Source organism: Gymnoscopelus braueri (assembly GCF_963280865.1).
Source record: "Gymnoscopelus braueri genome assembly, chromosome: 22".
In the NCBI taxonomy this organism is placed as follows: Eukaryota; Metazoa; Chordata; class Actinopteri; order Myctophiformes; family Myctophidae; genus Gymnoscopelus; species Gymnoscopelus braueri.
Window position 1 is genome coordinate 29,705,154 of NC_137624.1, and position 13,315 is coordinate 29,718,468.

The following is a 13,315-nucleotide window of genomic DNA, read 5'->3' on the forward strand; positions in this document are numbered from 1 at the left end:
CGAAGAAGCCTATCAGTGAGTTCTGAATGGTAGTTCAATGGTGTTGCCGTTTCAGCACCACGGACAGCGGCACATCAGTGAGTTGTGGAATATTTGGACCGCCTCTAATGTCATTCGAGTTGTTAAACACTTTTACTCTAAGATTACAACAAACGAATAATACATCGGATCGCATCTAAACGATAGTCCTCGGTCGCCTGCACTACAGTATAAATTGACAGACACACCCCTACGAGTGTCAATGCAGTGAGTTGACGGAATAACTATAGCGGCCTGGACAAAGTCTTATTGAGTCCACATGAACAGGGACCTGTGATTGATTTGATTGATTTTTGATTGAATACTTTATTAACAGTTTTCAAAAAAAGCTAAAAAAAAAAGTACAGTTCTATACCACAGGGTCCACAGGGTGACAACTTGAATCAGTTGGTATGGTGACTTATGCACACTTGTGCTCAACCACTTTCAGCTATAGAGGGTATCAATTCTCCAGAACACCCGGCTCCAGCAGCACACGTGTTTAGTTTTTACGCAAAGGGTTATCACCTACAAAGGACAGCATTACTCAGTCACTATAGGATACCGTGCCATTATTGTACACGGCAGTAAGTCTCGAAAGTAGGCTAACTCTAGTAACTATTGAAAGTTAACATTAGCCTACCGAAGGGATTATTAACAAAGTAGCCAGGACCACAATGGAAACAAGCCCCTATAGGGCTTTTTTGTGTTTTTTAACAATCATTGTAAAATCGTACCACTGTAGGATACGATTTGCAAACTGTTAATAAAGTATTCAATCAATCAATCAATCGATCAATCAATCAATCAATCAAAAAACCCTGGGATACTCACGAGTGCATTTGTGTAGGCTTAATGGGACAGATAAATAGATGATTGACTTGATGAGTTGTCATTTATGGTTGGCAGTGTCGGTGAAAACGTGGGGCTATATATGGATTGCAATGGGAAATTAGCTTCAAACGGTAAACTGTAAAATATGCTGCTGTATAAAACTTTGGATGGTGTCACATTTCGTATATTATGTTTAAATGATAAAAAAACACAACCACCCACGTGCATCTTTTTACTATACGACTCCAACTTTTGTCTTGTTTATAAATATCACAAATGTAGCCTATATCTGAATTTGCACAAATTACGCACGCTACAAATTAGAATACATACATTACACCTGCTACACGCCTCACATCACCACCCAGTTAAAATAATTGAATCACCAAATGAATAAGCATAGACTTAACATCAAATCCTTTATGATTCTCACACCTTAACTTTTCCCACACGTCTCCCCCAGGACAATCAAACACAACCGTTCAATGGAGAAACCTGGAGAGGAAACCTCTGCATCATCGTCATCGTCCTCCACGGGCAGCTTCACTCTCTGTCTGCCAGAGACATGGATCCCTTCTAACAACTAAAACATCCAGTTCTACACCACTATGGTTAAAGCAGACCCAAAACCAACTCCAAATCAGCAGTCAAATCCCTAAAGCGTTTTGCTCTTTGGAAGCCGTAAAAAGTTGTAAATAAGCACCTTTTGATAGATAAGTATTTTTTTATTATTATTATTTAGGGAGTGTGTGCCATCGGGTTACCTGCTACTCTACGTGCACTGGAGTGGAAGCATCCATCCGACCAGTATGTTGAAGTTACAATCCTTATGATCACCACCCGCGGTCCATGCGCTTCACCTCACGTCTGAGTACCGTGGCCCCCTCGCCCATCGCCGGACCCCTGCACTCCATCATCCACTCCTCCGCCGGCCATGCTCCTTCAGGCCGTGCTGCTGCTGCATGGCGTGGCCCTCACGCTAGGCCAGTACGAACTGTGCAAGTCCCTGGTGAGCACGGATGAGGGCTCGGTGTGGGAGCACTACGCCTGTCAGCCGAAACCTGCGCCCATGAAAGACTACATGCGAATCAAAGTGGATCCGCCGGGGATCACCTGTGGAGACCCTCCCGAGAGGTTCTGCACCCTGGTGAGGTTTTTACATACTTGATTTCATTACAGAATTGATTGTGAGAAAGTTCATCTGGCGTAACAATATATATATTTAGGCCTGGTAGGGCTATCAACTTTACTTTAACTGTAATAAAGTGCCATTTATTGCATTATTATTATTATTATTATTATCATTATTGTTGTTGTTTTTATTATTATTATTAATATCATTATCATCATAAAAAAATCATGAAGGCCATTTTTACACTCATAGTGACCTTACATGTGACAGTGAGTATGAACGATCCATATTATGCAACATGATGAAGTTTATCATGTTGCCCATGTTAGGCTGAATAAGAACATCATTACCTCATATAGAGGTGCCTGGTTTCATGGTCTACAAAAAGGGATGACACTGGTGAAATGACTTGGCATGCCTGGACCTCCCTGGGAGAGGTCCGGAGGTGTTGTTTACACTGGTATGGAGTTGGCAGACTCTTATCATCCGGTTTGATTGGGTTTTCGAGAGGATTTCAAATTTCGTCTGATAAACGGCAAGTGGGAAAGAGAAGACCTTTTTGTCCAAGGGCATTCAGAGGGCAAAAGGGTGGAGAACTGAAATAAGTATCTGATCTGTATGCACGATTTAATGCATACGCCCATAGGCTAGTTACCAGTTTGGGTAATGTAGATTTAAATTAAAGAGGAGCTATAAAATCACTGTACTTTCAAAAGGACTGCAATTAAAGATATCCTGCTCCTTTTCCCAAAGTTTATTTTTACCGGAGTATGCTAGAAGAGTGGACTTACTGTGAGAGACACAACCAGGCTGATAATGTTTGACAGTCTGCAGCTCTGGGTGTAGTTTGTATTCTTAATGGCTTGTTTATTTAATCCAAGTAATTAAAGTGGCTGGTAGTTGTTGGAGCTGTCTGAAAATTCTAAGGTGCGTGAGAAAAAGTCTGAGTTAACAATTATGTCAGTATTTCTTTGCAATTACTGATTTGTTATCTGTGAATAATATTTACAAACTTCCACTTTAAATCTGCTTGTGTGTGTGTGTGTGTGTGTGTGTGTGTGTGTGTGTGTGTGTGTGTGTGTGTGTGTGTGTGTGTGTGTGTGTGAGCACGCACGCTCGTGCACGCACACATGCACACATGCACGCGCGCACGCGCACACACACACACACACACACACACACACACACACACACACACACACACACACACACACACACACACACACACACACACACACACACACACAAGCAGTATAGGCCTACTGTACACACTACAACGTCATACACAGAGAGATGCCTCCCATCCTTCTTCTCATTGAGACTAATAAAAGTGGCAGGAGTCATTTGACATCAGGAGGAGCGGATATTGTGCTCCTTGGATACCTAATGGTTAATGATTTGTTTAATGCAGAAGTAGCGGAAACCACCGACGTCTTGAGAAAGCCTCTCCAATGACTAATGAGTCTTTAGAGGAGAGAAGGATGGAGGGAGGGAAAGAGGGAGAAGTGAAGAGACACTTGCTGCCATAACATATTGACGTCTGCCCTCTAATGGCACTGGCCTGGAAAGTTCTACAACTATGTTTCTGAGCAAGCAATGATGAAATATTGATGGGATCCTTAATGGGCTTCCTTACAAGGGGTTTGCCAGCGACGCCATGTCCGTAGGCTCCCAGAATGTTCTCCTATGATGGAGAGAGAGAGAGAGAGAGAGAGAGAGAGAGAGAGAGAGAGAGAGAGAGAGAGAGAGAGAGAGAGAGAGGGTGGGTCAGGAAGCAACGGTGGTCTTAGTCAGCACTTCCACACCGGACAGGATCTTTACAGTATTTTTTGTTCTGGTTCACTTCAGATCACCCAAGGTTGTGGGGATTGAACCGGGAAACGTGGTGGACCAGCTGGAACTGCTGTGAGATTGTTGTGAGATCGCAGGTTCATTCAAGTATCCAATAGACATGAATAGATTCGAGTCATGGTGCTCTGGGAGATCACAGAATCAGAAAGTAGGTTGAATTAGGATTTCATATTTCACGAGTCAAGAACCACACCATTGAGAACAGTTACGTTTCTCCCTTTTCATCCCTCTAGTATTTGTTGAATAGCTTTGTGAGAGGATAAATAAATAGATAATTGCACAACTATATTACTTTCGGATTTTACTAGGCTATACAAAAAAAGAACAGAAAAATCTAAACCCTTTATTTAATTTTATTTGGCGTTCCACACAAATCCTTGGTGCAATAATTATGATTTTTTTTAAATCAAATATTAGAACAATGTTTCCTGTAGGGAGTCAAATGATTATAACAATTTCTATGTGTAATGTTAAATCAGTTCCCTTGCAAATACTGTAGGATTACTTCACCTGGACTGTTGTAGGGAATTTAGCCCACTGTATCTCTTCCTCCTTTCCCTTCTATCTTGGACCCTCTAACTCAGTATCAGTTGGGGTTATTGGTATACATTTCATTTATTTTCTGAAAAGCAGCATTTATTTCCCCCTCCTCTCACCTCTGGATTTGGCAGCTTTACAGAAAAGCCGGGTTTCGTATCTAATTGGTGTACATTTACATTCACTCATTCAGCAATCCCACAAGTCAAGGGAAAGTCAGGGCACCGAAAAAAGACTGCATTACCCAATGCGCAGAGCTGCTCATCCTTAATAAGTCTTGAGACACACTGCGGAAGGTGCTGAATATTTTCCCCCTCTCTCGCCCAATAACTGTTACAGTATGTTCCTGAACAAAACTATGGGCAAATTCGACATTTGGGCGTTCTGGTGTTGAAACACGGCTTTCCCTGCTTTGCACTGGTTTAGTTTGGTCCCTCTGTCCCCTTAGGGATCCATTTTTTATTCTCTATTTATCCCACTTGTTCCTGGGGATTGCAGCAGTCCTTCTCTTCAGCCAAACAGGCCAGCATGTTGGCTTATTTCAACATGACAGAACCCTACGCTCCAGTTTTAGGACGACGCCACTGTTGCTAGTTTTCTGTATTAGGAGCCTCAGTAGCTGGTTAGTGGCTTCTCTGAAGTGCAGCTACATGGTCCCAGCTAGCTCTGGGGGAGATGGAGAATGAGAGGGTGTGTGTGTGTCTGTGTGTGTGTGTGTGTGTGTGTGTGTGTGTGTGTGTGTGTGTGTGTGTGTGTGTGTGTGTCTGTGTGTGTGTGTGTGTGTGTGTGTGTGTGTGTGTGTGTGTGTGTGTGTGTGTGTGCGTGTGCGTGTGTGCGTGTATGTGTGTGTTTGTTGCGGACAGGGGTGGCTAATGATGAGGGAGAGGTGAGGAGGATCCCAGCTTAGCTAAGCAGAAAGATGAAATCAGACCAGTGTTGCTCAGTAGTACACACACACACACACACACACACACACACACACACACACACACACACACACACACACACACACACACACACACACACACACACACACACACACACACACACACACACACACACACACACACACACACACACACAGTCTGTACAAGAATGCCGCATTCAAAAAGACCTTGGTCTATTGTTGTTTGTGTCAGTAGTTTTTGGTTTTGAACCAAAACCTTCAATCACCAACTCCCTTGGGTCCAGGTTAAGGAGTAGTCCTGTGGATATTGGCTGCAGGCAGGTATACGTGTGCAGAAATGCACCACATGAAAAAGACATTCACAGGGAAGAGTGCCATGTGTTAACGCACGGTACTGTATGTGTACCAAATGTAAGTAAGACAAAATCACATCCTCCCGCTCCACAACAGATCTGCCCAGTTTAGACGGTAGAAATCAGCCAGCTCTAAAAATAGACATGAGAGAGGAGAGGAGAGGAGAGGAGAGAGAGAGAGAGAGAGAGAGAGAGAGAGAGAGAGAGAGAGAGAGAGAGAGAGAGAGAGAGAGAGAGAGAGGAGCCGCGCAGCAGCGGAAGAGGAGCTTGCTGGAAGGAGAGGAAGATGGCAGCTGGTAGCTGTGAATCAGTGGATGAGTGCTTCCCAGACTGGGCCTGTATCCATGCTGCCTACTGACCTGCCCTCCCCGGCCCCGCCAGGCTTGACCAGCCTGCCCTCCCCCCCAGTAGCGGGCTAGCCGAGGCCACGGACAAGGGCCATCCATGCCCAGTGGTGGCCCATCCCTGATGCACCTCCCTGGGGTAAAAGCTAGCCCAGGTATCCGGTATCCTAATAATAATACACCCTTGGAGGTGAATTTAGGCACAGCGTGAGTAGGGACGGGAGCGCAGGGCATAATTAACGAAGAGAGCGCAGAGAAAATGTGAGCAAGACAAAGAGCTACGTATATACACAGTAAAAAAATAATAACTCAGTGCTAATATATCCATTTGTAACTCTAAGAGTTAAATGAACACCCAGGATTTTACTGTGAAGGAGTCAGTGTGTGAAGAACAGAGAAGGCGGGGGGAAGCAATGATATCATAGCTTGGTTTCTTCTTGGGCAAGGAGCTTTAAGGTGTGTTGGCAGTATAGTAGGACAAGTGAGAGTAAGTGAGACTTATCCCTGACTGAGGTGATACTAAGTAGGATTGGCCACAAGACCTCAGACAGCCTCAGGTGAACTCACGTGACAGCCAAGCCACCTCCCTGGATGACAGCTGTCACCTCTCAGGGCCTGGCATGGACAACACTTAATAGTGTCACAGCCAAATCAACTGATGAATCAGATAATGTTATCCGATTCATCAGTACTCGTTGCCTTGGCCTTCAGCTAATGCACTTGGCTGTAACATTTCAAGGCTCACTCGTCAGGGTCGGTATGGTGTGTGTGTGTGTGTGTGTGTGTGTGTGTGTGTGTGTGTGTAAGCGTGCGTGCGTGTTTACTGTATGCATGAGTGTACATACTGTACAGTACAGTATTCTCAAAACTCAGGGGATCTATAAAATGTAAACCTATTGGGATAGGAGATGCAGAACTACTTGTCCATAATTATGTATCCATGAGCATCTGTGGGATGAGAGAGAGAGAGAGAGAGAGAGAGAGAGAGAGAGAGAGAGAGAGAGAGAGAGAGAGAGAGAGAGAGTGTGTGTGTGTGTGTGTGTGTGTGTGTGTGTGTGTGTGTGTGTGTGTGTGTGTGTGTGTGTGTGTGTGTGTGTGTGTGTGTGTGTGTGTGTGTGTGTGTGTGTGTGTGTGTGTGTGTGTGTGTTCGTTCGTACGTACGTACGTGTGTGCGCACGTGCGTACGTGCGTGCATGTGTCAATTTGACATTTTCCAGACCCAAATATTCAAAATGCTTTAGTTCGTTTATGGTTCATAGGGAAGCTGTATGATGTGCTTCAAAATCGTAAGGATTTCCTGCATTGTCATGCATAACATCAATGTATGTCGCTCCCTACAGTACCACCACATACAGTATAATGTGTCGTGCCCTACTGGTAATCTGAGCAGGAGGCTGAGCTGTGTCCAGATCCTTCTGTTCTGTCCTGTAGCAGTAGATATGCATTACATACTGTACACTCGCATGCTTTTTAGCAGACTTTAGACATACAGGACACAGGGCGGAACACACTAGTATTGTGGAGGCGTCGACCGTGGTGAAGAAATCAAGTTTAAAGGAAAAGCACTCGTAGCCAATCTTAAATGTATCAAAAGTCATTTTAACTACTTTCCTTTAAAGCAGACTTGTCCACTGCCATTGCAGCATTAAATAAACTGCCTCGCTGACAGTGTTATGTGCTAGGAGGAAGTATGGATGTATTTATGGAGATTCTATGTACAGTATGTTGCAGTGTTTAACATGCTACTCTTCATGTCTGTTTGTTTCTGTGTTGAACGGGCACTGAAGACAAATCTCCCTCTGGGACAATAAAGTAAAAACTAAGGATTCAAAAAATTATAATAATACTGAATGATATCGATATATTGGCCGATATGTGATGGAGGCAGGATATTTTACAGTTTAACAATAAACGTTATTGTTAAATACATTATGTGTAAAATGGCATCAGTGCACTGAACAGTACTTCATTGGGAATGTACTAATTATAAGTAACTATAAACAAAATAAATGCAAATAGAACAATTTCTGAATGACTACAAGCATATTTCTATGCATTGTGTTTTGTAAAGAAATATGCATATTGGACAACATATACGCTGATACCGATATATCGGTGATAGGCCCGATTGATTGCTCGGGCTCTAAGTAAAATCTAACAGTAATATATGTATAATGCCCCACAGAGTGTATTAATGGACATCTCCAGTATGATGGGAAAACTTCAACAAAAGATTAACGTTTTGAGTGAAAAAGCAATATCCCTTCCTTTCCCCTTCTGTCGCCTTTTTTTTAATGGGAGGGTCATTTCATTTGATGCCTCTTCAAAATAAATTGTGTTCTCTGACGGTATCTACCTTTATTCCCCTTGCTGGCAATACAATCGCCAAACTTCCAGTTGAAGTGGAAAGAGAAAAAAAAGATCACAGAGGGTCAGCTGAGTGATGATTGTAGGACAATATTTGAGACGTGATCATAAAAGTTGGAAAGAGATCAAGGCAAAGAGAAAGGAACACAATAGGCCTATGCAGAATACACAGGGATTTGCTGATAATTCATTCAGTACTTTCAGCCTGCAAAGTGATACTGTGATGTCTGCAAACTGGTTTCTGACCATTTGTCAGCCAGATTAAAGGCTTCACTGGCTGTTTTGTCCAGATTGCATATATTTGACAATCGCCTTTTTTGCACAGATAACACAAAAATGTACCTCTCCATAACTTAAGGATGTAAAAAAGCTTTTGTCTTTGAGGATCTTTCTATTGAGTGTTTAAACAGTGTTTAAAGTTTCATTGTTTTCTTTCAAGTCACAGAGAGAGGAAACAGGATGTCTCAGACACTGAGCCTTTAACCACTTAACCACAAACAAAATCTTAAATTATAAAAAAAAAAAACCCATTAAAACCAGGAAAGCATCTGTGTCATTTTAGATTTTTGTGTTGGCTATTCAAAAATAGTAGATATACAAGCTAACTGTGCGCCACTTCGTGCCACGCTGCAAGCTTGCACATCTGCTATTTTTGATCATTTTTGAAACATTTTGAAAGTGCGAGAACTACTGATATAGAAGGCATTTGTAGAATCGGCCTCAGGTCTTAATGGGTTAAAAAATAACAATCAAACAAACAAACAAACAAACAAAATGAAAGAACTCTGCTCTTTCGCGGTGTGGCGTGTTGCAGCCATGGCGTTGTGGTGCCACGGCGCCCGTTGTTGTGGAGACAAGATCCCAGCGAGGATAATTGCTAGAGGGGCTTAGTGGTGTGGGCCACCTGCCGTAGCAGTTGGACGGGATCTGTTTATGTCCGTGTTTGTGTGCGCATGTGAGAGTGCGTGCATGTGTGTGTGTCTGTATACTGACCTAAATATGTGAGACAGGGCAGAGAAGTGACAGAAGACAGAAGAGTGGACATACTGTACAGTTCAGGGGTGTAAATAGTATGATGCTGCAAGATAGCATACCTACCATATTGTCTATCACTGAACTACTCCATCCTGAGGGCTCAGAGAGGTCATAGTAGACTTAATGAAGAGAATCATGCTGCGTTTAGCCCCAACCCAACAGAGGAATAATTGCACAAAGTGAAAGAAAACATGCAAATTCCATAATATACTGCTGCATGGATCACCCCCCCCCGACACACACACACACACACACACACACACACACACACACACACACACACACACACACACACACACACACACACACACACACACACACACACACACACACACACACACACACACACACACACACACACACACACACACACACACACTCCATGGGAGCTACAGTATGTAGGACCATGTGATCATTTTCAATAGGATTTGTAGGTCAGAAGTCACCCCTGGAACAACGGCGTACTAATCCTGTCCCTTGTGTGTGAACGGGCGGCTGGTCTGAGAGGTCAAAGGTCAGGGGGGCTGCACGAATGGAGGAGACACCAAGCGGCGGGTCTTCTAGAGGAGCCGCTTCTGGATTAACTACTTAATCCCAGTGGGGTTTAAGTAGTTAGTAACTAAGTACATTTACTCAAGTACTGTACTTAAGTACAATGTTGAGGTACTTTCACTTTACTGGAGTAATTCCAATTGTTTATACTTTTGCTTCTGCTCCACTACATCTCAGAGGCAAATATTGTACTTTTACTCCACTACAATTATTTGAAAACTTTAGTTACTAGTTACTTTGCAGATATAAATTATTACATTATAAAACATACATTTCAGCCTTATTTTATAACTAGGCTATTTGAAAATAGACGATCTACAAGCTCACAAGGATGTAGATCTGCTTGTAGATCTGCTATTTTCAGACATTTTAGTACTTTTACTTTTGGTACTTTTAATTACATTTTGATACCAATATTTTTGTACTTTCACTCAAGTAAATTTTGAATTCGGGACTTTTACTTGTAACAGAGTACTTCTACATTGCAGTATTGATACTTTTACTTAAGTAAAACATTTGAGTACTTTTTCCACCACTGCTTAAACCCCATACCTTGTTGTTGAGTCCCTCAGGGCTCTATACTTGTGACTTTTCCCTCTACATTAAATACAGCCGATCAACAACGATCTGCTATTTTCCTGCGAAGGTTTTCCCAGAATACGGATGCTATGGGGTTTAAGTGGTTAACCCCTATCAAAAAAAAAATCCATACATAATTCATATTTGTTTCCAAAAATGTAATCAACAATAATTTGGAGGGCAAAAATTGTGAGCTTGAAGATCTGCTTTTTTTTATATTATTTTTTTTACAGTTCGTCAAACAACAAAGTATATACAGGCTTAAGTGGTTACAAGTATTCTCTGTGTCTGTCCACAGTCTCCGTTAGCATTTCCTAGTGACAGTTGTTTATACAGTAAGTGTTGTATATTATCATCATACGTTGTTTGCTCTGACAGTCAGGGAAGTCACTGGCAGAGATAATTGGGTTCTCAGACAGGGAACCGTCTGCCTGGTGGATGTGGGGGGTGGGTCGGGGTGGGAGGGTCATCAGTTGTTGTTGGGACAAAGACATTGTAGTTTTACCGTGTTATGTCGTCGTATCTTCCCACGCCTTGTGATTCCCTATAGTACCTCAGTGCTATACAGCTTTCCTCAGCACCGGCGCAGCGTTTGCTTATGTTTGGAGTTTTCCCACCCTGCGGTGTCACCATAAATCAGATGATTTATAATCTTAGCCTCCCAGGATTGTAACTTTTGCTTTTGTTATCAGGCCACTAGAGTGGTTTTGACTGACTGCTCACTTTCCCATGATACACTCCGATGACTTTATTCAAAAGGCAGAAATGCCTGCATATACTGCTTCTTGGCAATAAAGATGAGAAAGTGAAAGTTTCCAACGAAGGTATGAGATATGATCTATGCCAGCAAAAGGCATCAATATCATGCACTACTGCTTTAGTGTTATAGCCTACACTACAAAAAGTTTAAAGGACCCAGGTCTTTCATAATGACAAGGATAACTTGTCATTATGAATGACCGAGACCCTTAGGTAAGTGTTAGGTGTTAAATAAAAATTTACTGGTTCTGAAAAATAATATCCCACCATTATCTATGGCACACATGGGCAACATACGGCCCGGGGGCCGGACCCGGCCCTTTGACTATCTTAATCCGGCCCGCCAAGTCCTCAAAGAAAAACAAAATGACCTCCACCAAAAATGTACATTCTAAAAGGCTGCCATATGTTAATGGTTTTCAGAAAAATGTATTTAACTACTCCAATTAATAGTAATTCATATAACACTATGCAATGCGTTTGATCAGTGACCTGAGTGGTGCATATCAGATAAGATGCTGTATAAATGTATAGGCTCATTTAAAAGTTGATACGGCATTGACGTGGATTGTTTTATGCAAGTCATCTTGTTATTGTAAGGCCAGAGATACAGTACAGCTGTAAAAAATATATAATTAACAGAACAATTTTCAGTTACAACATTTTGTAACTGAAAATAATTGTTGTGAAAGCAAGTACCTTATCGTAAAGTAGTGTGGCATGTCTACCAAATCCATGTAGTTTTAACATAATTCAGCACTATATGTTTCAAGTTTCAATTGTACAATGTGTGGCCCCTCACTCACTTTATGGAAGTCAGTATGGCCCCCTGGAAAGACATCTTGCCCACCCCTGATCTATGGCATACACAATTCAATACATTTGAAATATTATAGCTATATGTAATGAAAATATATTGCACAATGCATCGATGCATGTCACAGAGCTTATAGGCCATGCTTACGCATTTAAAACAGTATGCAGTATATCTCTTGTTATAATTAAAATTTATTTATGCACACAATGCAATTTAACTCAAAAAGGAGGGGGAAATGACTATACAAATACAAAGTCAAATGCACTACAGCTATTGTTTAAAAACTAAATTCACACTTCACCACACCTACCCTGGTAAACCGTCCCGGTCGCGTGAATTCACATTATCATGTCTTCTGCAGTCAGAAGACACGTGATAATATGAATTCACGACCGGGATGGTTTACCAGGCTAGACCACACCCAGGCCTCACAAAGCTCTTTCTGTTTGTGTGAGGTAGATCTCTCCATAGGAGTATAAGCATGTGGGGGAAATTTCACGTTATTGTCAGGCAGAGCATGATTATTTGGCTTAATTTATTTCCCTTTTAGGAACTTTGAGAACTGGTCACCATTAAATTCATTTGTTTGTGGGGAAACAACCTGAAGTCTGCTACAAAAGCTGGTAGCAAATTATGTGTGTGTTTGTTCTGCAGACTGTGTGTCAACTGGCTGATAAGCAGTCACACCCAATTAGCTCCATGCACAATAGGTGTGTAGTCACACCCAGCTCTGAGTCTAATTAGTTTGACTCAGGCCAGGTGTTTAAATCAGCCTTCGCCCACTCTACAATCAGGTATTTAGGTAAAGCTGTACTAAGTAACTTGTTTTGTGTGGATACAATTTTATTTTGTCCAATCTTTATGGTGGAGTATGTTTATACAATATAACGTATACCATTTTGGTGGTTGTATTTGATCTCCCTGCTGACACAATAGTGTTTCTGGTTTGACACAAATTTGGACCTGAAGGTCAAAATAAAATTTCTCCCGTATAAGCAAGCAGGCAGGCTCCATTAGCTCAGTGGTAAACATGTTAGCACTGGCGCAGGAGATCATAGGGTTCAAATTGGGGATAGAACAGGAAAGTTACATAGTGCAGCTTTAAAACACTTCTTTGACTGATACAAGAGTCTCACTACGAGGAGGCTTTGGTTCCTTTGTGGGACAGGTGTGTTAGGAGACATCAGATTCGATTCATGTTGATTCCATATCTGGGTCACAGGAAGATGA

The 13,315-nt window shown here is 42.1% G+C and overlaps 1 protein-coding gene across 1 annotated transcript in view; it reads left to right on the plus strand.

Moving 5' to 3' along the window:
- Nucleotides 1-1,786: 1,786 nt before the first annotated feature.
- The window catches only part of ntng2b (netrin g2b), a gene marked incomplete at its 5' end in the record, with an annotated part of 69,147 nt that continues 57,618 nt past the window's right edge, over nucleotides 1,787-13,315 (plus strand). Inside the window, one exon of the mRNA XM_080418707.1 lies at nucleotides 1,787-1,999. Within this exon, the coding sequence (XP_080274833.1) occupies nucleotides 1,787-1,999 (213 nt within the window). The remainder of the gene's footprint in view (nucleotides 2,000-13,315) is intronic.